This window comes from Sceloporus occidentalis, unplaced genomic scaffold (assembly GCF_023333645.1).
Source record: "Sceloporus occidentalis isolate IW3139 unplaced genomic scaffold, rSceOcc1.0.p SCAF_12, whole genome shotgun sequence".
NCBI lineage: Eukaryota > Metazoa > Chordata > Lepidosauria > Squamata > Phrynosomatidae > Sceloporus > Sceloporus occidentalis.
This window is the reverse complement of record NW_028316992.1, coordinates 19,362,449-19,387,816: the sequence shown is the minus strand read 5'-3', so window position 1 is coordinate 19,387,816 and position 25,368 is coordinate 19,362,449. Positions and strand designations below refer to the sequence as shown.

General features: G+C 40.2%; 1 protein-coding gene across 1 annotated transcript in view; it reads left to right on the top strand.

Annotated features, from left to right (window-relative positions):
* The window catches only part of ABCA12 (ATP binding cassette subfamily A member 12), a 144,167-nt gene that overhangs the window by 12,915 nt on the left and 105,884 nt on the right, over positions 1-25,368 (top strand). The window contains exons 3-7 of the mRNA XM_089477824.1: positions 8,885-9,035; positions 12,284-12,372; positions 17,259-17,356; positions 19,299-19,478; positions 22,644-22,822. Coding sequence (XP_089333950.1) covers positions 8,885-9,035; positions 12,284-12,372; positions 17,259-17,356; positions 19,299-19,478; positions 22,644-22,822 — 697 coding nt within the window. The remainder of the gene's footprint in view (positions 1-8,884; positions 9,036-12,283; positions 12,373-17,258; positions 17,357-19,298; positions 19,479-22,643; positions 22,823-25,368) is intronic.

Below are 25,368 nucleotides of genomic sequence, written 5' to 3'. Positions count from 1 at the left end.
TTTTCCCCCTCAGCTGCTTTTAAAACATTCTACGGGTTCGACAGATGAGTGGCTCTGTGCCACACATCTTTGCCCTGATCATTGCCACAGCCACCAAATGACACGGTAACTATACGCTGCCAAAAAGAAGCTGCCTAGAGCGGCTTCTTTATTTGCAGTGCTGTAAACAGGAAAGGTCGCCACCATGATGCCACTTCCTGAGAGCAATATCTGCTTGCTGCATGGCACACGCGTCATCATGGTGGCCCCCATGTGGACAGGGTCAAGCCATGATGGTATCCCTGCCATGTGCTAGGGCTCAGGAGGGTGCAGATAGTCCTAGACCTGAATCAAGAAATTCCCAACCTTTCAGTAGAAACAGCATGTAAGGAAAGTCCACTTCTCAACAAGGTTGGAACACAGTCCAGTGTGACCTTTTTTTAATCAATGCAGAGTTAATATGTGTTGGTTTGGAAGTGTTGAAATGACAGCCATACACTCTGTATTTCTTTTTTTTTTTAATTTTTGGATAACAGCTGTCTATATGAGAAATCAGAAATGCCCGAGAGCTAATCCGAATTCCCTATATTCAGAATCAAGTTGGTGGAACCTGTTTGCTGGAATGTTTATTAACAGTCTCTTCTTTTTTAAAATGCTTAAGGAGAGTAAATTGTTTCACAGGCTCATTTATAGGAGCAAGTAGGAGTGCTTGTAGCAGCATGAAACTTGCTGAACAAGATATCTCTCCTGCTAACATATTTTGCCAGGATCTGTATGACAGTTTAAAAAAATAGGACAAGAGATGCCTTTTACTGAATCAACTTCAGTTGCTGAAAGATTTTAAAAATTTTCAAACTGTAGAGAAGAATTTTAATTAGGATGAATGGCAAATTTCTTGGATGATTTTTTTTTTTTTGGGGGGGGGGGAGAGAACAACAACTTAACACAGATGAATGTATATGCATTCCAAATGTGAACCAAGCGAGGAGATAAGAGAAGAGGCTAGTTTCCTTTGCAGTAGCCATTCATTTGCTTAAAAACCCACCTCCAACTACAGTCAGCCCTCTGTATCCATGGATTCTTTATCCACAGATTCAATCATCCATGGCTTGAAAATATTTTTTAAAAAATACATACATTCCTAAGAGCAAACCTTGATTTTGCCATTTTATATAAAGGATGCCATTTTATTATCCATTTTATTTAATGGGACTTGAACATCCATGGATTTCTGTATCCATGGGGGCCCTGGAACCAAGCCCCAGAGGATATCAAGCATCTACTGTACTTTGCTATTTCAAGAGATAAGATGTGTATATTTGGTATTTTTTCCTTGGTATGAGATAGTAGTTGTGGAGGGCTGGTTTTTTGAGCTTGTGTAACATCGCCATAAGATACAATAGCTCCAGAAACACTAGCTTTTTGAAAAGCAGGAATTATTGCAATAGGAATGAATGGCAGCCATGGCAGCCATTGCTAGTAATGAAGCTGGAGCCCAGAAATTCAGAGGCCAGCAGTAAGAGGTTGTAGATTGTTTGTCCTCTGAAAGAGGGCAGCCAGTTTTTGTCCCAGTGGAAGATGACATTTTGAAATTGATTTGCACATTAGTCACTGTATGGTAGGGGCAGGAGGCTTGGTAAAATGAGTTTTGGAGAAAGTACACTCCATAGATATCATAGGAGGCAGACCTTTGGGCTCAAAGTTCAGATCATATCACAGCTTGGCTATTCGTTACAGACGAGCCAAGGCTATGTTACAGACTATGTTCTTTGACAATTATTAATATCACTTTTTATTTTATTCATACATATTTTTATTATTGTATTAATAATAATGATGTCCCTGTTGTTGCATCCTCTCAGGCCAAGGAGAGTGAAATTCAGCACCAACATTAACTGGCTTTATTTTATGTACTCTGTGTTGCCACATAATTAGACCTATCTAGCTGTAACCAGGTACAGATCTCAATTTTATAAGTCTCTGGGCTAGATACTAAGCAATCACCAACGTATTTAGAAGCCTTTTCCAACCCCCAACCCCCCCCCACCCCCCGAAACAACAGCCTTGGCAAGCATTTTAATTCTGCCTCATAAGCTAGTCTCTATGCCAAATTATGCTTGGAGTCAAACTGCCTTCTACTTATAATTATCATTGTGCTAGATGAAGATGTACTCTTAGAATATTATATAAGCAAGAAGTTCTAGAATAAGAACAAGGAGAGCACTCTCTGTCCATGGTGTGCTAGTACAGAGGCATCACATTGAAGGTTTACAGTAGATTACAGAGCAAAGAGATGTGAGAACTGTGCTCCCATCAAAGCAGCAATCTATTCCATTTCAGACCACAGGCAAAAATCTCCATCCAAATAAACTCAGACCAAAACCCTATACAAATATAACTACCATATGGTTCTAGCCTAGCCATCTAAAGTAAGACTAGAACATTGGTCCCTGACATGCTAGTTTTCCATGTGTGGTGAATTTTTTGTATGGTGTCATTTACAACCAAGTGAAACACAGCCTTTTTGGTTTAAGATTTACAGGCTCAACAGGAATTAGGCCTTAGGCCTCATTTCCACTTACCTCTTGATTTGCTTCTTGCACCGCTTCCTGAAACCGGTTCAGCAAACAGCATGGTTCCCACTATGTTTGTGCCGGTTTCAAGCATTGGTGCAGGAAGCAACATCCGTGGCTACCCCGCCATGCCTCCCTCCGTCCTTCCTGGCCATACCAGGAATGGAGGAGAGGCCTGGGCGGAAGGAGAGAGGCAGGCCGGGAGGATGGAGGACAGAGCATGGGGGTATGGCCGCGAAAGCTGCTGCCAGTGGGAACCAAGGCAGATTCGAATCCAAGTTGATTCCACCTGGTTCCCACTTTGGCTGAATCAATTTATTTCCAAATAAATGGATTCAGCCCCCCAAACCCCCTATTTTACCAGCATCTTTTTGACACAGGTTAAATGGGTAAAAATGGGTAAAAACCATGCCACCCCCTTTCTGAATCGCTTCGAATTAAGTGGGAACCATTGTGGTTTAAACCAGATCGAGATCCGATTTAAAACATAGTGGGAACGACCCCTTAGATTCATAATAAAGGCAAGGGATTCAACTACATGTTTGAAGACAGTGATCTGTGATTTGTAGCACATGAGGAACTTGCAGTCTCAGTTCTGCCAGTTTTATTTCAAACCTTCATGGAAGCCTTGTCCTAGATTCAGAGATTCTGCTTCCCTTGCTATGTGCCATTCAGGAAATCCCTGTATGTAGAATAATGTAGACATTTTGCAGGAGCACCTGACCTCCAGGGATGCATGAGAAACATTGTGCGGGAGGAAGAAAAGGGTGTGAGATATAGTGAGAGAAAATTACTAGTCTCAGCCTCTTTGTCAGCACTACCAATAAAGGTGAAGGAATTTTGAGCATGGCAGATAAGAGTGGGAAGATGGCTGTGATAAGAAGTGGGAAAGACTCAGCATGGAACCTGAACAAAAATATGTATGTAATTAGGGAACTACTCAATACTGAATGAAAGCGACTTTCTCTACAGTTTCTTATGCCACAATGATTTTGTTAGTGCTTCAGATTCCACCAGACCCTTTTTAAGGGGCAAGCAACACACTGATGTCTCACAAAATTACATTTGGTTAAAATTAGGAAGATAATATTTGCTTTGCTGCTGATATCTTTTTCTTTTTTTTCTTTTGGCTTTTATTCAGTTGCAAGCTCCCAATCAGAATAGACCCATGGAACCAGTGAAATGTACCTAAGTGTGACTTACCTACTAATTCAGTAGTTTTATTCATACTGAGATTAGCAATTGGATTTAGTTAAGGGATAGAAACATGCAGCCCTCCAGATACTGTGGTGCAGCTAAAAAAAACATTTATTTTCAAGGACCACAAAGGAGTCCATAGGCATTTCATGCCATTGATACCAAAATGACTCAGCAGCAACTGAATCATCCTTGTTTGCCAATGCTGCTTTTGTTTTTGGATAAAAACCAAGAAATGACTATCTCTTGGTAGAGGCAAGGTTGAATGTTGGATATCTTGATTCTAGATTTGCTAAGTAGAACTGGGCAGACAGGTTATATGAAGGTGGGGCAACTGGTTATGTTTATGTCTGAGTAGGTGTGCAGCTATTTAAAAAACAAAATGAGGAGTCTAAGGGTCCTGGTCAATTTCCCATACCAGCACCATTTAAGGTACTGGTCTTAAACTACCCAGTCTTAATCAAGAAGAGTAGCCAACCTGGAGGAATACCATTCACTGCATGAAACTTCCTAACTGCAGCCAGCCCTTCCCAACATTTAAGCATTTGTGGGCGCCAAGCCCCATTGCCCCTAATGGCCGCACATGCATGCGGCTTCAGCAGAGTGAAAACCGCACGACCTGAGGTCCTGTGTTATTCTTCATCCTTGGGGGGTAGTGGTGGTTCAGAATGGAATCCCTGGGGATACTAAGAGCCGACTGTATTAAGACATACACTTCGACATTTCACAGATGGACAATGAACATCAAAATGTGGTCAAGATGATAAAATGAAGTGGAACACCCAAGCTAGGAGAGACTGCAGAAATTTGCTTTTGCCTCAGTCTACAGGGATGGACAAGACTCTGTCCTTTCCTTTCCCTCACTGAGTTAATTGAAACTACTTTTGCACTTTGAATTCAGTTGGCAGCAATGAAGTAAGCTGAGGACCAGTGGCATCACTTGGGATGCAGTGAGTATGGTCTGCACTGAGTGACATCTCAGGAGTGACACCCAGAGGTTTGTCGCATTGGGCCGGATTGGGGACGGAATGAAAGGGGTCGGGAACAAGGAACGAATAGGGGACGCATTTTACCGCACACAGAAACATTCTTCAAGTTGCTCCACCAACTAAAATAAAGCAGTTCATGGCAGGAAATTGTATACCATCTATGGCAGGGTGGGCAGAGTATGGCCTTCTAGTTTTGGTTGGGATGCAATTCCCTTTTGCCCCAGCCACATGCTGCCAAGGGTAAGGAATGCAGGGAGCTGCAGCTCAACATCTCCCAGAGGCATGAGTTCTGCCACACTTGATCTATGGATGTTTGTCTCTCTTTTCTCATCATGGGTAGGTGAAATCTTTTGTGTTTCCCATAAATTAGAACATAGTGTGTATTTTTTTAAAATAAAAAGGCAACAATTCTGGCCTGACCTGTAGTCTCCACTTCAGCAGCAATAATTTTTGTACCCATGATAAGAGGGCACAGCAATGCCCACAGAGGGGAAATGACTGCAAGGGGAAATGGTTGATAATTCTCAGGGGTCACCTGAAACTTCAGGGTTTTAGATTCCTTTGACATCTCTAGGAAGAATGAAACCTTAGATTTTGTCACCTCCAATTTGGCAAGGACAATTCCTGATAAATCCTTTCTTTTCTCAGTTTTTTTCCAGCTGGCTTTTAAAATGTCCCAGTTATAATTATTAATGTTTATTGATATAGTGCCATTTCTCTCTCCTCCCCCCACATTCCCCTTTGATTTTCTCAATGTACCTCAGATGCTGCAAGCTGAATTTAAAGTGGAAAAGTAGTTTGCACTCAGTTAAGTTGGGAGGAGGAAGTCTTTCCCAGTAGGCACAGGCAAAAGCAAACTGCTGCAGCTTCTCCTAGCTTGTGTGTTCTTCTTCATTAATAACTTCTGCCATCTTGACCACACTCTGTATGTGTCCCAGTTTTCTTCTGTGAAATGTTGGAGGGTCTGCAGGGATGGCCAAGTTGTAGCTCTTCATACTGTCCTCACCATTAGCTATTCTCTGACTATTTCTAAATATCTTTGGTTTTGACCTGAAAGTACTCAAATGATTTAAATTAATTGTGAATGGACTGAGGATTGTTTCTTTTTGACTGCTCACCCCCCAGTACCAAAGTGAGTACAGCTAGAGGAAAAGTGGGATGCAGATTTTGCATCTGTTCCCGAAGTCCTTCTGTACTTAAAATCATATGGCTGTACGAGGATCTATGTGGAACTGAGGCAGTGTCATGGTTAAAGATGTGGATGCAGATAGAGAATTAGTCAGAGCAGACCCATTTAAATTATTGAAACTTGAAGTTAGTCATAAGGTAAAGGTTGATGCTTTCACTATGCAGTTAATCATTCCTCTTAGCCAAGTGGTTGCATTTATTAGCTGAGGATACTCAGTGGGTTGGATAACTACACACTTTCCTGTTCCTTTGGAAGTAAGACCCACTAGTGAGTATATCTAGTATACCTTCCAACGATTGGAATCCAACATTAGGCTACAAGTGTCCCTTTTCTAGACTATAATTCTTAGAATCTTTGGTCATCATAGCCACCTCTGATGGATTCTGTGAGCCATAATCTGAAAAGTAACTTTTCAGAGCTCTAAACATTTATACCAGATAGCAAGCCCAACTGCACTCAGGAGGACATGTTGCTAAATAAATGTACATGATATTGACGGAAGGCTGGTAACGCTTCTAGTTGCTTCTTGATGTGTATCCACATTGCATAGTTTAAAAAGTTTGACACCACTTTAACTGCTGCGACACTATCCTATAGAATCTTGGGACTGGTAGTTTGGTGACATATTCAGTGTGGTTTGTCAGAGAACTCTGGTACTTCACCAAACTACCAATCCCAGGATTCTGTAGGATAGAGTCATGCCAGTTAAAGTGGTGTCAAACTGCCTTAATTCTGCAGTGTGGATGCACCCTTGCTCTCCATCCTTTGGTCTTCTGCTTGGGATGCAGAAGAGGGCTTTGCAATTCCCACCGCCAAATAAAAATTAGAAGAATACATTACTATGTCCAACAAATAAAAGAGAAAAAATAGCAACAATTTAGCACCAAAGATGGAATACAAAACTGCTTATAAAATAAAAATCTCCAACAGCAGGATCATAAAATACAATATCTGAAGGGAAATTTTTAAAAAATGACAAAAATAACAATTCAGTTCCTAGCAAGGCTTTGTTGGCTCATTTTCCTATGGAATTTTAAGAGGATGTAGAAAATTGTTTTTATTTTGTCAAGTTTTTATTTTATTTTCCTTCAGATACATTGTTTTATTGTCCTGCTGTTGGTGATTTTTATTTTATAAGCAGTTTTGTATTCTATCCTTGGTGCCAAACTGTTGCTATTTTTTCCCTTTTATTTGTTAGACATAGTAATTGCATTCTTCTAATTTTTATCACATATGCTTTTGAATTGGAAACTGCTTTGAGGGCCCTTTTGGGGTTAGCAGGGTGGCTAGAAATGCACAAACAAAAATCCCATTAAACTTGTTTCTCACATACTATAAATACCAATCTACACCTCTATGGTTTCGTGTTGCTGTTGTGTTTGATTGGGAAAACGTGAAAACATTATGAGTTTTGTAGCTTCTATCTCTATATCAATTTGCAAACACTTGATGTTCTGTGCTAAGGATGCACCAATGAATGGCATCATGCTTCCTTTCTCATTTCTTTTCCCCACTTTTTTTCTGGCTATTTTAACATGTAGTGTTACTTTATTACATCCGAAGTCTCTATTAAAACAGGAAGGCCATTGGGTAACAAGTGCCACTTTACTAGGCATCACTCATCATCTCTCAGTTGACTCCCTTTGCAGATTTCAACATACTTTGCTAAAACAGAGTTAACACACCTTATAGAAATCTTCTCATTTTATATTACTAGCACTGTGGGTGGGTCTCATGTGTTCAGTCTGGCGGTAATGTCTAGGCCAACATGTGCAAAGCACGGTTAGTGGCCATGCTGACTTGGGATTCTGGTCATTGTAGTCCAAAATGTAGTGTTTTTCAGACTCAACGGCAACAGACTTAGGTTTTCAAATGTCAGTCTTGTGGAACTATATATAAAATAGACATTGGAGTATGATTAAAAATGAAAAATGGGTATGCTTCTTGGTGCTATGTCTCTGTGTGTGGATGCTAAACTCATCCCCTCTGCTTGTCCCCAGTACCAAAGTGAACCCAGCTAGGGACTGGGATGGTGGGAGGAAAAGCAAAAATGGGAGCCAGGTTTTGAATACGTTCCCATACCCCTGCTGCATTTAAATCCTACAGCCATGCTGGGATTTACATAGAATTGAGGCAGACCTTATGTTTAAAGAGGTAGGAGTGAATAGACCTTATCAGAGTAGAACCATTTAAATCAGTGGGACTTGAAGTTAGTCACAAGTTACATAAGTGTCATTGATTTCACTATGACTTCCAGTTGTGATGCCTTTGGGTTTGTACATTTTTTGTGTACATGTTCAGTTTATGCACCAGACCTGTAAGTCAGGAGAGGAAATCAAAGCAAGGAGAAAATGTTGCCACATTGGACTTACAAAAATGAGCAAAGCCAAAGCAAACAGAATAAGAGCAGCCTGAAAGCCTGCAGGCTCTGGATGTGTAATTATTGATTTGCCGATTTATTTAATTTATATCCCACCTTTCTCCCAGCACAGGATCCAAGATGGTAGAAGGGTACCTTTCATTAAGGCAGGGCATGGATCATGTGTGGGGTTCCTAAGCAAGTAGGCCCAGTTGGAACATTGCATGCATAAAAATTAAGGATGGGGGCAGAAGAAGAAATTTCACTTTTCTCCTTGATTTGTCCCTTTCTGCTGATTGTAATTCCAGACATGTTCATTTCTGCAAATTTCTACTCGCGACATCTTAATTTCTACTTTTATAAGGCTTCTTTACTTCCCTTTCCTATTGGAATTCCCTCCCTCCCTCCCTCCCTCCCTCCCTCCCTCCCTTTCTTTTCAATTTGCTGCTGAAACTTCCCTCTTTTAACTCCAAATGCTTGCATTTTTTGTTGTGTTCCAAAACATTTAATAAGAGTATGAAGCCTGGCATTAGTTTTTCCATGTATTTCCATCCTCTCGGCTCTTCTAACATATGCCTTTTCAATTTATGCTTTTCAGGTTACCTTGCTCCCCGGAACCTTCCAAGTGCAGGTTTTTTCCCATTTCTCCAAACTCTGCTGTGTAGTTCAGATGCCACCTGCAAAAGCACGCCATATACACCTGAGGATCTGCTACCCAAGCTAAATGATATCTCACCCCTAATAAGCAGGTAAGCCTTATTTCTGTGGGAGAGTGCCCAACATCTTGCCAAAGGGTAGAGCTTGTGAACACTGAACATGTTCCTGATTAAAAATGATGACTCTTAGACATGGCACTGGTCAAATTTTTACTGATCTGATAGCTCTTATGTACAGATGGATACTTTCAGGCTACAGGCAAAGGCTCACATGATTTAATGTTGACCCATATTCTCTTGACACAGGCTAATACAATAATAGGAAGACTATTGGGCTAGAACCTTTCTTCTGAGAGTATACAATAGCAATGTACATTCCTGTCTCAGTTAGAAAACTCAAAAGAATGAAAGTGTGTCCACTTAGAATCATAGAGTTGGAAGAGACCACAAGGGCCATCCAGTCCAACCCCTGCCATGCAGGAACACTCAGTCAAAGCATCCCTGACAGATGGCCATCCAGCCTCTGCTTAAAGACTTCCAAGGAAGGAGACATTTCCTGAGAATCTGAACAACCTATTTTGGAAGGTTGATTCAAGGCCTCCTTTTCTGCAGCTTTTATAGTTTATATTGCATTACATCAGCAGTTCTCAAATTGTGGGGTGCAACTCCCTGGGAAGGGGCACAAGACTTAGTGGCCCTGATCTCCCCTCTTCGCAAACCTTGTTTCTCCTAGAGAGAAAGAGAATGGCAAGAAGGAGGCTTGTTGTAACCTATAACTGAAGGAGAAGGAGGGCTATTTCCTTATGTTATAATATGAATATACATAACAAAAATATGCACACTAAACACACCAAATATTTTTATACTTATTCCAACCATGAGAGGGGGGCTGTCATAGCAATTTCTTGGACATGTGCTACAGCTCTTGCAAAGTCTTTTTTTTTAATTATTAAACCTTTCCCATGGTTAAGTTGTTTGTGCTGCAGAATACTCTGGGAGACCACTCCTCAAATCCCTACTCAGGCATGGAAACCAACTGAGTGACCTTGTGCAAGTCACAGTCCTTGAATCTTAGGGAATAGCAAACCGGCTCTGAATAAATCTTGCTAAGAAAACCCTAGGATAGGGTTGCCATAAGTTGGTCAGCTTGAAGACACATAACAACAACACTAGCAAATAGTTTGCTGAAGCGATCCTTTGTTTGAAAGGCAATTGCCCCCTCCTTTTTTTTCTTTTTTAAAAATCTTAGTGTTATGGTGCAAAAGTGCCATTTCATGGATCCACTGATTCACCATATCACTATAACTCTATGGGAATTAAAAACTAAAGGCAATGGGAGACGAGAAGGAGACTTTTTCCCAAAATGTTTTGGAATGAAAAAGAAACTCATTTTTTGTGGGTGGGAATAAAATGTTGCAGCTGGTTCCAGGAACTGACAGAAAATAATTTGGTCTTTAAAAAAAAGCACAATAACTATAGCAACAAACACTGCAATTGCCTAACAGATTTACCATGTTTGTCTTTCTTGAGTTTTGAGATACATTGATACTGCCCACTGAGAATCTTGTGATGCTGACTCTCAAATCTGCAACCCTGTCTAATCACACTGAATATGCAGAGTGAGGTCAATCAGATATAATTTTCCCATTCCCTAGGCAGTACTAGCTATAGGTATTGTTGAAGCAATTATCTTGGCCAAGGATCCTATAGTGTCTTGAAAAAGAAAGATGAGGAACTGTGGAAGAGATATGGGAGCTGAAACAGCAAACAAACAAGCAAAACTATTTTTGTCAATCAGTGAATGAATGAACAGTCTTAAGTCATGCATACAATATGACTAAAGGGTCATCTCACTTTGTTATATTAATAATAATGCAGATGTGCAATTTTAACCTAAATCTAACTTGGGTTCTATACGAGAAAGAAACTTGTGGCAAACTGAAGACTGACAAATTTACATTGGCAGAGAAATATTTTGCTGCAATAGAGTAACATGCTGCAAAATCCAGTATTTATTTTTGCTATGTGTACTAACAAAATGGTTGCATGACTGGCTACCAAGGGCCACGACTGCATCAGTTCATCCTAGTTCTGCAGTCTGTGTTTCTCCACATGTGTGTGTGTATGTGCGATTCTTAGCTTCCAACATCAAAGTGTATTGATGTATCTGAAATGTGCCTATCCCTAATACCTTGGGGCAACTTGGACTAACAAATCTATGCATTCTTTCAGCTTTTGCTGGTGCCTTTCCACCGAAACACTACAGGTTTCCACTCTCCTGCCCTATCTGGGGATGCAACAAATATTCATAATTTTTCTCCCAATTATTCTTCCATTTTCTCAAGGGCCAAAAACTGTAGAGCAGCCACAGGAATCTTTGCACTCCTGGACTTTTTTCTTTCTTTCTTGTGTGAAGAAAGCATACATTCTGGGACAAGCGTATTTTGTACACAATGCCATGTTTCCTATACATATAATGTTGCTTTTTACACAGAAAAAATTACGTTTTCAAAACAAAGCCAGAAATGTGAATAGGCATTGAAAGCTGAACGGAAACCTTCATATTCTTGCACAGCAGGGAGAAAACTGTTGAAATTATTCCCCCCTGCATGCAAGAACAAAGCATGCAAAGATTTACATTCCTAATCCTACTTTTCCACCTCCCATGTCTGCCAGCATCTGATTCATAACTCATTCAGACAAGCATTACCATATTTGCACTGTCTTGATTTGAAGCATCAGCATGGCACCCTGGATGCTTTGGTTGTGCTGATTTTGCAATACTTGTGCAATAATATATGGCCTTCAGTCAGTCACCCTTCGCCTTGGCCTGCTCCACTTTCTGCCTCACATTGTGGGTGACGTAAGAAAGGCATTGTTACCTAAACCAGGGAAGGGAACAAATTCTTTCTTCATCAGATTTGTACTTCTGATTCAAATACACTCACCAGCTAAAAAGTCATTCTCATTGTAGTGCACTTCCTTCATTTAATTATGATAAATGTTTGTGGTGTTTAGTGGACTGACTATTTGTTCCCATTACCAAAGAGTGACTTTCACCATGGCTAGCCAAGTAAAATCCTAGCCATAGGATTTTTGTTTTGTTTTCTTCGCTTCATTTAGCCCGAGCAGAAATCTGATCAAATGGCTTTGTTTTAGTGAAAGTAAGATCAAAATAGGCTCAATAGCAAGCCTGAAGAAAAACTCTGTCATGAAATAGACTTAGAAAGAAAGCCATGTTCTGATAGGAAGCCTGTGCGAGATTTGATATGAGCAACTTCAGTCAGAGGGTAATTATAAGTGACGATGCAGGATTCTTCTCACTTCTTTTTTCTTATCAGAAAACAGAGAAGGTCAGCTAACCCAGAGAAGGACAGCAATCCATCATCCCAGAGTGCTGATGTTCCCAAAAGCAGGAATGGATCATTGGGTAGGTTATTTGATTCTATTAAGAGTTTAGTAGGCTTTCTTTCTTTGCTGCAGATAAAGTTCTAATAAGGGGAAGCTCTTTGGACAAAGGCCCAGGGGAGTTGTGTCAAAAACGATTGCTAGGCTTTCTGTGAATACTAGAATGAACAAGCCATTCTTTTACACTGTTGAGAATATTCCAGTGAGCTGCAGCATCTGGTGGCTTCTATGTCAGTGCGGGAAATGAATCCTTTCCATATTTTACTCACAGGCGGGATACAAACCGCCATATAGTATGTATTGTATACGTACTAGGGTTAGGAAGGGGCGGTGCTTCCACACACCCCTAACCCTAGTACGTATACAATACGTACAAGATGGCGGCGCGCCTTCCACATGGGCACCGCCATCTTTACGTACTGGACACATAGCATCCAGATGTGTTGCGGCGCCTATGACGTCGCGAATGCACCAGCGGCGCCTCGCGACGTCATAGAGGCGCCGCAAAAAGAAGCTCCGAAATGGAGCTTCTTTTTTGCTCCGCGCAGGAGCCGCGCGGTTTGGCTGCTACGGCTCCCTCGCGGAGCAAATGGCGCCGGCGGGGGAACGCTGCAAAGCGGCGGTTTGTATCCCGCCACAGTTTTAAAAGAGCCCTCCAAATTGGCCCCTTTAAAACTAGCCAAAACCTGGAACAGATATGTCTGGATAAACCTGATAAGTCTGTATATTATTGCAACCCAACAGTGCAATCTTAAGAGTGGCTGGGGCCAGGGAAGATGCTCATGCTGGACAGGGCAAGATGTAAGTGTTTGTGTGTGGTTAAACCTACCCATTCTCCTCTTCTTACAGAGTTTACCATATATACTTGACTATAAGTCAACCTCATGTATAAGTGGAGAGTAGGTTTGGAATCCAAAATTATGGATTTTGATACAGTGCGTGACTAAGTTGAGGGTAAGATGTCAGGCATGTAAAGGATGAAGCAAAGGAAAATGATGCCATAACTTACAAAATTCTAACAGGCATAAATGTTTGCGCTCACCCTAACGGCTGGAAGGATAAGGAGGAAACTACCACCACTATTGTCCTGCCAGAAGGAAAGGCCAGAAGCAGTGCTATGGTGGAGAGAGTAGACGGGGTCAGTGCTTCTTTTAGATTCTTTAGATTCTTCTTTAGATTCTTTTAGATTAGCAGCTGTGGTGGCGCAGTGATTAAATGCCTGTACTGCAGCCACTCACTCATAACCATAAGGTTGCGAGTTCAAGACCAGCAAAAGGGCTCAATCTTAACTCAGGCTTGCATCCTTCCAAGGAGGTCGCTAAAATGAGTACCCAGATTGTTGGGGGCAAATTAGCTTACAGTTGTAAACCACTTAGACACTGCTTAGGTGGTATGAAGTGGTATATACATGAAGCTTGTTTGTTTTGTTTTCTTTTAGATTCTCCCAGACTAAGCTCTAGCCTTTTGCCACTCAACTCAGAGAAGGAGATGATTCTTTTTTTCGTTATTTTCTCTCTCTTTTTGATAAGAGATAAAGTACAAGTATTTGCACTGACCCATGGATATGTCAACCCAGGTTTCTTGATTTAAGCATGAGTATATACAGTAGTTTCTCATAATACCTTCCAACAGTTTGTGTTGGAGGCGTAGAGGTGGTGGCGACGAAGTTAGTAATGTTAGCTACAGGTTGAGGCAGAGTTGGAGGCTCTATGAATAAAGGGTTAAGGAACAAAGCCTTTGCTAATTTTAACCTGAGTCTTTGCTGTTTTGAAGACCAAATTAGCCCAGTAAGCTGGGGAGAGGTGTTAAGAACATAGTGGAAATATAAAAGCAATAGGGGTTAGAGAAATTTATTAGATGTGACTCTTTGAAACCTCTAAGGAACCAGCTACGCATTTAATTTCAACAGAGAGGACTGTGAGTTGCTTCTGGATATGCAAATACAGAAAATGTTCATAATGCCTACAGGGAAAAATAATGTTTCCAAGACCCACAAGTGGATCATGTCCTGACCTGATATAGGTTGCAGCAACTGCAATGCTATCTCTTTATCTCTTTCTGTTTGACTCAATCTGACAGAAAAATTAAGAGCAGGAGAAAGAGAATAATGAGATAACCCAAAAGAGGAAAAGGGAGACAAATTGATACAGTATAAAATTTAAAATGGGTGCCATTTTTCTGCTTGGGATTAAAGATATGGCCTGGATCAGCTGAACCCAAAGACTACTGTTTTAAAGCCTGTTAAATGATTTTCACAAAAACAAGAAGAAAGACATCCTGAAAATGTGTACCAAATGTGTTTCAAGCACATTGTTTTTGTCAGTGGGAGCTTTTAAACCTTTTCCTATTTTTGTTTAAAAAAACTTTCATAAAAATAAACAAGTTGTTTTCACCATGGGTCCATTTCTCCAATAACACTAGAATGCAAACAGTATTTTGAGAGGGTTTAAATGTTTTGATAATTGGACCAGTCACTCAATGAAATTTATATCAGTTTGGAATTCAGATTTTGATGGATCATGTCACTTCTGCATCTGGAATGTGTTCTTTTAAAAATGATAAGTATTTGCTTATAAAACAGTTGTGAATGATAATGTTGTTGATGTTGATGACGATATAGTATTATTTTATGATGAATAACTATCTCTTACACAAACATGCTATCCCTCTCTTCCTCATCTACTATTATGGAGTAATTAGATTAGTAATAACATAATGTACAGAATAAGTTTATTTAATTGCATAAATGCAATAGGAAGTTGGACTTGACTCTCTAGTATCTGTAACTATATTTAGGAATACAACATCTCCTCTGTAATTGTTCTGCAGGGTTGTGTGGCAGATACTGGGTTTAAAGGCCTGTAATAGCTCTTAGAGTGGCTCTGATGTAAGAGTGATTCATGCCACTTTGCTCTGGCCTCAGTGCTAGCTCCAGAAGCTCTGGAGGATCTTTAAACTATTGTCTCCAAAGCACTCTGCTCCTTTCTGCACTGCAGTCCCATGGGAACTGTCACCTTAGAACTGTACAGACCAGCCATTCATTTTCCCTTACAGACAGGACAACAAACCACAATCAGTAGTTTTTTTGTAGGCTTTTCATCGTCTGTGGCCATGTTTTGGAAAAGTTTTGCCAGCAGCTGGGGCTGGCATCTTCAGAGAATGTTGGCATGGGAGTGAGGGGGGTATATATAGTATTGGTTGAGTTAATCTTTGTATTGTCCTGTCCCCCACATATGACTTGGCCAAGTTTCTGGCTACATAATTACAAATCCATATAGGGCAACCCCCCACTACATTAAGGACTCAGCTCATTTAATAGGAAAAAAAAATCAACAACCTTGAACTCAAACCCAGAGACATACTAATCAGCTTTGATGTGGTCTCCTTGTTCACCAAAGTTCCCCTTATGGACACCATGGCACTCATAGAACAATTTTTTTCCTGAAGACATCACATCCCTGTTCAAAAATTGCCTCACCAAAAGCTACTTCCAATGGGACAATAGATTCTACGAGAAGAGAAACGGGGTAGCCATGGGAAGCCTTCTGAGCCCCATGATAGCAACTTTTACATGGAAAGTTTTGAAAAGCAAGCCCTGGAAACAGCACCAAAAAAGCCTGCAATATTATATATACCCCACTCTCTTTCATGCCAGCATTCTCTGAAGATGACAGCCACAGCTGCTGCCAAAACATCAGGAATAAACTCTTCCAGAACATGGCCTCATAGCCCCAAAAAACCACAAAAAACTATGGATGCTGGCCATGAAAGCCTTTGACTCCACATGTTTTGATCTTCCAAACATAAAAGAAGCATGCTATTCCCTATGTTGTTGTTCTTCAGTTTTATAAATTTATCCCTTCATGATCCTGTGGCCTTTGAAGTCAGAGCTGACTGTGTAACTGTGGTTTATCAAGACATTATGCTAAACCATAGTTCAGAACTAACCGTGTCTGGTGAACCTCTTTCAAACCATGATTTGCCAGTTCAGAATCAAGCTGAACCATAACTGTGCCTTCTTAAGTGAACTGAGAAAGTATAAACGCAAGAATAGATAACCTGTCCAGCAACAACCCAACAGATTGTTGCTGGCAAATGTGCAAAAATTGTCCTACATGTATGAGTTTTGGTGGTTTTAGTCTGCAACATAAGGCCTCAGACACAAATATCAGAAAACAAATAAAGAGTCATTCAGATCTGAATGGGGACTTGTGGTTTAAACTGAGAGAAGAGGGAAAGCAGGATACAAGGTTAAATCTTTGAATCCCCTCTGCAACAAAAAAACTGACCCGACATTTTCCTAGTTAAATTTTCCGTATATTATTTTAAGTGGATTTGGTCCTCCTTGCCACTAAAAGGATCCTTTGTGTGGAGATTAGACTCAGTCAAAACTCTCATATATTCTGCCCACATTCCTTCTCCTCCTCTTAGACACAATAAGTCTTTGCATGCAGAAATACTACTTTGGTAATACAGGGAGGCAACAGTGGAATAAGGGGAGTGTTTCACATTAACAAACTGCAAGTGTGCAGTTGCTGACAGGATGTATATGTCTAACACCAGCAGGGGTGTCTCCCGTTAACAAATGTCTGCTTGCATAGCCAGATAAATGGTGAATCCATTTCAAGGTTTTGAATAAACATTAAAAAAGCTATCTAAGGTGCTGAACATGTTGACTAGCTTTTTCAAAGTCCCTGGAGTGGATTCACCACCCCACTGACATGAGAACAACCAGCCCCTGCGGGTTTCATCCAATAAACTGCCTCACCAACTGCTACATCCATGCTGACGGGAGGCATTGTTTAGCCTACAGAAGAAGAGTCACGAGCTTACATAAGGTGACAGAATAAACATATTTCAGCATATGAAAACATTTGCATGTTTCATTTTGTTTATTAATCACTGCAGAGTTAATTAATTCAACTTTTGATTTGGAAGGCCAAGTGGAAAATACATCAGCAGCAGCCAGAATTCACTTCCTCAACAAGATTCTGAGTCTCGCAGAGGTAATTCTGTATCTACTCTCTTTAATGAGATCATTTTTAAAATACCACATTGCACTCTAATGTTAGTCTGTGTTTTTATTTGACAAAAATAGTGCAGCTTTCTTGCACAAATAATTGGCAGATCTTATTTCTAATTCTTCCACAGAATTCTTGTACAAAAACATTTCAGCAATGGAAGTACGCTTGTCCCTCCACATTTGCAGCTTTGATTTTTGCGGATTTGATTATTCAAGGATTTTATTAATTTGTTCCTCTCTAGGCATTTGTTGGTCCTCCAGTGCAATTGTGTGGTCAATGTCTGGCAGATGTTGACCACAGAGTTGCACTGGAGGACCTAGAGATTCCTAGATAGGTGTTCCCTGAAGTACTGTAAAAACATAGTGTTTTTGTTATTTGCGGTTTTTCCACATTCACAGGGGTCCCTTAACCCTAGTGAATGTGGAGGGACGAGTGTATATCCAAAGGTAATGTGATTAGATTATGAGTAGGTGTTTATGTTGTGCTGCACAGATACATCAGAGAATAACTGTGTCACACTAGCCTTGATGATTCCATTGATCATCAAACACAAATTATATTATGTTAGTCCTTTAAAGAATAGTTGGAGCATGAAACAATTATGGCCTAATTGTTTTTGTTTACGTTTGATAAAATCATTTTTTAATGAAGATGTTGACCATCCTGAAAAGGCTCCGGGCTTCTTATGGGATACAACAGCTGTATACCTCACACAACACCTCATTGGCAAGGGAAACAGAAGTAAAAGAGTGGAAGTAAAAGATGGAAAGAATATTTGAAAAAAAATTTAAAATGGTTCAAATACATGTTACTCAAATCCCTTGATAGCCTGATGACCTTTGCAAAGAGTTTTTTCTGCACAAAATTTGAGGATGGTTGTTTTATACAGAAAGCATTTTATGTGCAGCAAAAAATATTACTGCACAGAAATATTTTCTCTGCAGAAAATGCTGTTTTCTCTGCAAAAACACCATGTACAAATTTTGTACAGAATACATCTTGAATTTTGAATAGGCTTCGGAAACTGCAGTTTTCAGACTTTCTCAGAGCTGGAAGAAACTTGCTAAAATTACTAACTACTTCATTCAAAAAGCAAATTAGCAAAAGAATTACATCCCTGTAAAAGAGAAACTGATGCTGTTTATGAAAAAAAAAGTCTCTTGTACACAGGTTCAGGGATCCACAGAAGAAACAAAAGACATTTGTCAAGATGTCCAGTAAATGGTTCAAGACTTCCTGTTTCAGAAATCTTGGAGGTTGGAGTCTAAGTAGCCACCTGAAGAAGGTGTAGCCGCCTGAAGAAGAGTGCGCATAGACCAAAATGTGTTGGGCTTTTCCATCAATAAGCAACCATCTTTTGAGCTGCTTGAAATGTGTCACCTGTTTCTTCTGTGGATTTCATTAGATAATTCCCAGGGTGTGCTCCTTTCACGTTTTAGAAACCAGTGCCAATGTCTTTTTTTAGATTGGGTGGGGCAAATTTTTTTACCATATGACCTAGTTAGGCAATGTAAGAGGAAGAGTCTATCACATAGGCTCTAACAGTATGGTTGATTGTAGCTGGGCTGTCCCATTCCAGATTTTTTCCCAGTACTGATGTTCAGAGTCCTGGTGATGGTGGTGGGGCTAACATTTTCTAATTATTTGTACTAGGTTGGGGGATCATGAGATTCTGTAGATGTTATTGTATTGCAGCTCCTAGCCCTATCCAACGGAGCCAGTGCTGATGAATGCAGGGAGTTGCCATTCAACAACATCTCTAGGGTTGTATAATCCCCATCACTATTTGACACCAAGGATTATAACCCAATTTGTTGTTCAAAATATTTGAGTTAAAAAACACACACACTAATTTGACTTTTCAAACCATGTTCAAGTCTTGCTCAAACACATTTTCTGCTGAATTCTATGTTAACAGATGCAGAGGCGGAAATCATCTGTAGCAAACCTTAAAGCTGATATCTGTGAAGTTCTGACAACAACTGCACCTTCTCAGAGTGTTCTTTGGGACATCTTTGGAAGAAATATCTACAAGACATTTTGCTTCAACAACATATCTCTTGTGGAAGCACTTTTTCAGGAATTCAGAAATCAAATTCCTAAAGTGAGTATGCAGCACTCTTTCCCCCCCTCTTCATTTCTTTTTGTAGTGGAGAAGAAGGTTGCTAAGCAATGACCCTCATCAAGCTGCTTAGGTTTCTTCTCTGCAATTATCTATTGAACTGACTTTACATTGTCACCATTCAGTCACAATGCTCCTGCAGCTGGCAACACTCTTCTGAAAGATCTTGCTGTTCTTTGTGCTTCATGAACTCCTATAGCTCAGATCTGAAAAGCATAGCAAGGATGAAAGAGTGTTATTTATCTCTGACTGATACAAAACAGGCAAAGCCAATCTCTTAATGGCCAAGGTGGAACACAGAAAAGCTTTGCACCATTTGTTCAGCTAGAAGTCTTAGGACTAAACTTGTCATGTGGACAATAGGTGTGGGTGTGTAAACCCAGTTGTGTTGAGACAGGTAGAGAGAGGAAAGTTTCACCAGTCAACCTTAAGAACTGCCCATGCACAAAATGGTTTGCGTGGTAAGCAGAGTTAGTCACAAAATGCCCTTCCCTAAAGGATAACCGCTAGACTATCTAGACAACCCTTAGACTATCTTTCCCGAACTATTAGTTCACAGATATGTAAATATGTTCCTCCATGCACAGTTTTCATTGAGCTTCCTCGATTTTTCATGCTGTCTTCACCAGCCCTCTCTTAGCTAACTTTCTAAACATGAGGATAAAAACTTATGTGCAGATAGCTGATTCCATGGACACTGAATTTCAGAGGACAGAAGCTTTCTTTTCCACTGATAATATCCTTGTTCCAAGGGCTGGCGCACATGTGGTAACTTTCTATAAAGAGACCATTTCCACATAGGGAAGTCACATGTGTGTATGATTTCATCATTACTCAAGCTGAATGGAGCCTGTTCTATCTGTTTCCACAAATCATTAGAGGACTGTGAATCATTTGATTTAATTTTCAAACTGTGGCCGCTTCCTGCTCTTGTATCCCTTTTTAATTTTTATTTTATAAGACCATTGTTTATCACGGCTCTCCCCCAACCTCAAATTGTTTGCGACCTCTAAGACCCAATTTTGGGAGAGAAATACTTTTTAAAATCCAGAATGCCCTCTAATCCTTCCCACAATGAAGGGGGGGGGGGCAATGTTGCTATATTTTTGCTCTCTGGGCTGTTTGAGATCCAAGGGAGAACTTCCTTTTTCTTTTTCTTTTTCTGTTTCTATTTCTCTTCTTTCTTTCTTTAAAAAAGTGACTTTTTAGATTTCCTATATATAAATCCTATCCATACCAGTACAAGCAAAGAGAAGGAAAAACACATGGGGAAATGAAAGTGAGAGAAATGTTGCAAAACAGATTATCCAACTTTAAATCCACTTTCAGAGGTGAGAGATCACTAGTTGAAAGATGCATGATTTCATATCATATGGAAACCGTAAGGCAAACAAAAATAATCTGAATAAAAGTAGTTTGTGGGGAAATCAAAGCTGAGGGATAAATAGTGTTAGGGCAATACGTTGGGCATCAGCCACATAGAGCGAGCCTTTTCCATCTGTGGCGATTCTGTTTCCTTGCAGATGGAAAAAAAAAGTGGGAGCTCAAACCTATATTAGTCAATGGGCAGCAATATGTGTGTGTGTACATACTCATGGACAAATGCCACCATTGGTTAATAGGAGGCAGGGCGATCTGTAGGAACCCTGGTGGCGCAGAGGTTAAATGCAGGTATTGGCAGCCATTCACAGCCACAAGGTTGTGAGTTCAATCTCCAGGGTCTGCTCAACCTTGCATCCTTCCATAGCTCGCTAAAATGAGTACCCAGATTGTTGGGAGCAATTGGATTACACATTGTAAACCACTTAGGGAGTGCTTAAGTGCACTGATAAGTGGTATAGAAATGTATTTGCATATCGCTGATATGGTGGGCCCACTGTATTACCCTTAGGACTGCCATTTACATCTTTATATGGACAACATGCCCCCCCCATCCCCCTACTTGACATAGTATATGAATGAAAATACTTTATTTGCTATCCTTACTTTTATTTGCACATTCATGTATATTCAAATTTTAACATTTTATAAGGAAGAAACATAGTTCAAATTAGAACAGTTTTATTTAAGTAAATTCAATATTTAACTTAACACATGTGTAAATTTTACACATAAAAAGCTTGGGAAGAGGAGGAGGGGGAGGGATCAGACCTCCAAGTCTCATGTCCCTCTTGAGCAACTCTTGCACACACAACTCTTGAACCACTGGTTTAGGGGTAATATGTGAGAATAAATTGCACTGTAAAATTTGGCATCCATGGAAGTGGAAGAGGAAATTATGTATTCCATGGATTTAAATATATTTAGTCTTATTTTATTGTTCGTATAGAACAAGGATTTCTGTTATGTCAGGAGTGAGTCAAGTTAAGGGGGGGCTTCATTTCACTCTCTTCAGCCGAACTTTATAGGGCTACATACGCACTGCAGAAAGAGTGCTATAATTTGAGGCATTTGGGCTATTCTCACCATTTTTAGGCCTTCATTCAGACTCTATTGTCCTTTCCTGAAAACATGCAGTGAGAGGAGTATGAAGAGCAATCATTTCTAGGTTTGCAGGGGGCCTGAAGTAGGTTGTTAAAGGCCTAAAAAGAGTTGACATGACAAAATGGCCAACAGTACCGCCAAGAAATTTCATATCTTCCAATTTTGAGGGGGCATTGGACCCTTTGGGATGGGTGGGAAAAGAGCTTTGGGGGCTGCATGTGTTACATAAAGGAATGGAGAGTCAGCATGTAAGAGGGAAATTCTACATATAAGGAACCTCAATTCCTTATAAGAATAGGAATTTAAACGCAACTAAAAAGCAAGATGGAAACTTTTTGTAGCATGATATTGTCATTCTTGATAAATCACTCTTTCATTACATGCATCTTTCATAACTTTTGGCAGTTTTCCCATTAAAATGAATGGTGCTGCAGCGCCCATGTGCCCGCTAGCACAACCATGTGCACACACCGCCATTAAGCAAAATGGGGACTTGCCATCCGCGGATGATTAAATCTGCAGATGGCAAGTCTACCGATAAGGAGGGTGGACTGTTGTATTAAGAGAGATTTCTAAATGTGCTTCTATTTTCTCCCTCTCTCCCTTCCTCTCTTGCTCTCTAATGTTCTTTTTAATGTTTCCTTCTTTCCTTGTCCTATTTAGTTACAGCACAATTCGCAGTACCAGCTAGCTTTTGTCAAGGAAACAGTTTCATTCCTATCGCTCATCTCCCAAGTGCAGAATGAAACATCTCTATGGAGCTCACTTCTCTTGGTACCAGATGTCACCCAAGGTGTCATCAATGTGAAGGACATGGTGGCTGCTCTTCAGAAAACAAGCAGGTAAAAGAGAAAGCAAGCCATACACTGTAGTCATTATCATTGCACCTGGTAGTTTGTTGACCATGATGTTGGGCAGCTCTGACTATTATAAAGGGAAGTGCTCTAAAATGAAAGTATGCCGTTTTAGTGGTTCAGTATTTTGACTTCATGCACAGTTCCCAAATGGGCAATGAACACTGTCAGGGAGTACTAGCATTGGGAAGAAACAGTGAACCACCTCATACTGGCAAATAGACTCCCTGTAAAGGTTTTATTGCATAACATTATTAAACTAAATCTTTGCAACTAAACTAAATCTAGAGCACTGAGTTAAAAACCAAGAGGTTAACAATCTCATAATCTATTATGTTTCTAGTAATTTAGTACTGCATCAACCATGCATTTCCATGGGGAGGAAGACAAAGGAAGAAGGGGCCAATGAAAGAGACACAATGAAGGCAGTACAGAGGAACTTCCTCAGTGGCTGCTATCACTACTGCTGTTGATCTCAAGAATATGTGTGATGGGCATCACATTCTCTTCGTTGCCATATAATGGGGTGGGCAAATTGCTGCCTATTGGCCACTTGCCCTCCCAGGGCCATTCGTGTAAAAGAAAATGTGTTCTAGGTCACTTGTTGGGATAAAAAAGATCTGTCCTGGCAGAAATGGCCCCCACACCACTAGGAAATGTGGGTGCATTTGGGGGCAAACTTTTAAATTATTGTCAATATGGCCTCTACTCCGGACAGTTGCCCATCCCAGGAACCAGGCTGGGCTCTGAACAAAAGAGGTCTTGATATAATAGGATGTCATATGGAAAAAAGATGGGTCACTCACTTGCTCTTTTTCAGTTAGATGAAGGCTATCCCCTGCAGTTTATGAGTGCAGACAGAGATGACAAAAAGGATATGTGAGGGAGATGATGCTCATGTGTGGGTGAGGGCAGCATGATTAAGTAATATATTTTGCTAAGTGTGTGTGTGTGTTTATGTGTTGACTACAACCTTCTAGTCATATTAACTTGCTTAGAAAACCATGTCCCCTTTTAAAGGTTTGTTACAGAAAAGGCAAGTGATTCTCCGCTGATGATGGACAGTGGTCAGAACATGCTTGGCAGTCTGCTCCATGCCCTGAACTGTTCAGAGCAAGGTGAGGCCATGCAGTTTGTCTATCTCTTTATCATTTCGTGGGCAAAGAGTAAAAGGTTGCATGATACGCAATATTCTTCTTCCATTTTGTAATAGTTCTTCCCAATTTATTTAAGAGCTAACTATGTATTTGTTTGTATATATAGAGGTGTGGAACATGTAGCGATAACAGCTGCAATCTTGTGATATTACGGTGTATTTCAGTCAATGGGGCACTTTGCATGAAATATTCCTGGCTTAAAGAACTGTAATTTGCTAAAATGTGAATATATTCCCCACTTCCATTTCCTGCAATTCATTGTTTTGGGCCCGTTAATTCCCAAAAGTTAAAAGCATAGTTCCTCATTATGTTGGAAATGGGTAATTTCCTCTTAAGTGTGCAAATGAACACACACACAATTGTCCCAAAGAATAGACACACACAAACCCATCCTGCATCCAGCACATGGCTGAATAAAAACACTTACTATAAACTCATTCATAGTACAATATATTTATACAGATGGCCATTGTTGCGTGGCCTCTGTTCGTAAAGGGAACAGAGACATTTTTGTTTGAGCTATTAAGCATGCAAATGGCAAGCCTTTGCCCCCAACAACATACCATATTTTTTTTCCCCTGGAACTAGTATCAATACCAGTTATATGTATTTGAGCATTTTCAGTTTTAAAAATTAGTATCAGATTTTACTATTAGCTTGAAAAAGAGCTTGTCCATTATATGATTTTGTATCAATATGTTGTTTCAGTGAATCCTATTCTGTCTGCGCCCTTTTTCACAGTTAGGGGATTTTGAGGCACTCAGGGCAAGACCACTATTAGGACTGAGGAGTAATGGAAGCATGTATTAGGTTAATATTACAAATATTTCATTTATGAAGGGACTAGGGCAGAGCCATAGGCTACAATCTAATATAGACTTATCTTAAAGTACAGTAAGCTTCGTGGAACTCAGTGGGAATAATTTCACAGTGGACATATTGGATTGTTGTTTTAGGGCCTTGTCATTTTGGGTGTTGTTGTTATGTGCCATCATTTCTGACCCATGGTGATCCTAAGGCAAGCCTATCACAGGGATTTCTTGGCAAGATTTATTCAGAAAGGTTTTTGACAGTGCCTTCTTCTGATGGTGAGAGAATGATTTCATATTAAACAATTATAGCACTATGATTCCACTTTTATTGTCACATCCTATGGAATCCTGGGATTGATAGTTTAGGGAAGGGCCCGAAAGCTATTCTGATGCTTCTGATCAAACTGCTGATCCCAAGAGGATTCCATAGGGTGCAGCTATGGCAGTCCAAGTGGAATCTTAGTGCTATAATTGTGTCATGTGAAAGAACTTTAAACGTTTTATACAGAGTCAGTTGCTATATACTGAGTCAGACCATTGGTTGATTTAGCTCAGTACTGTCTGT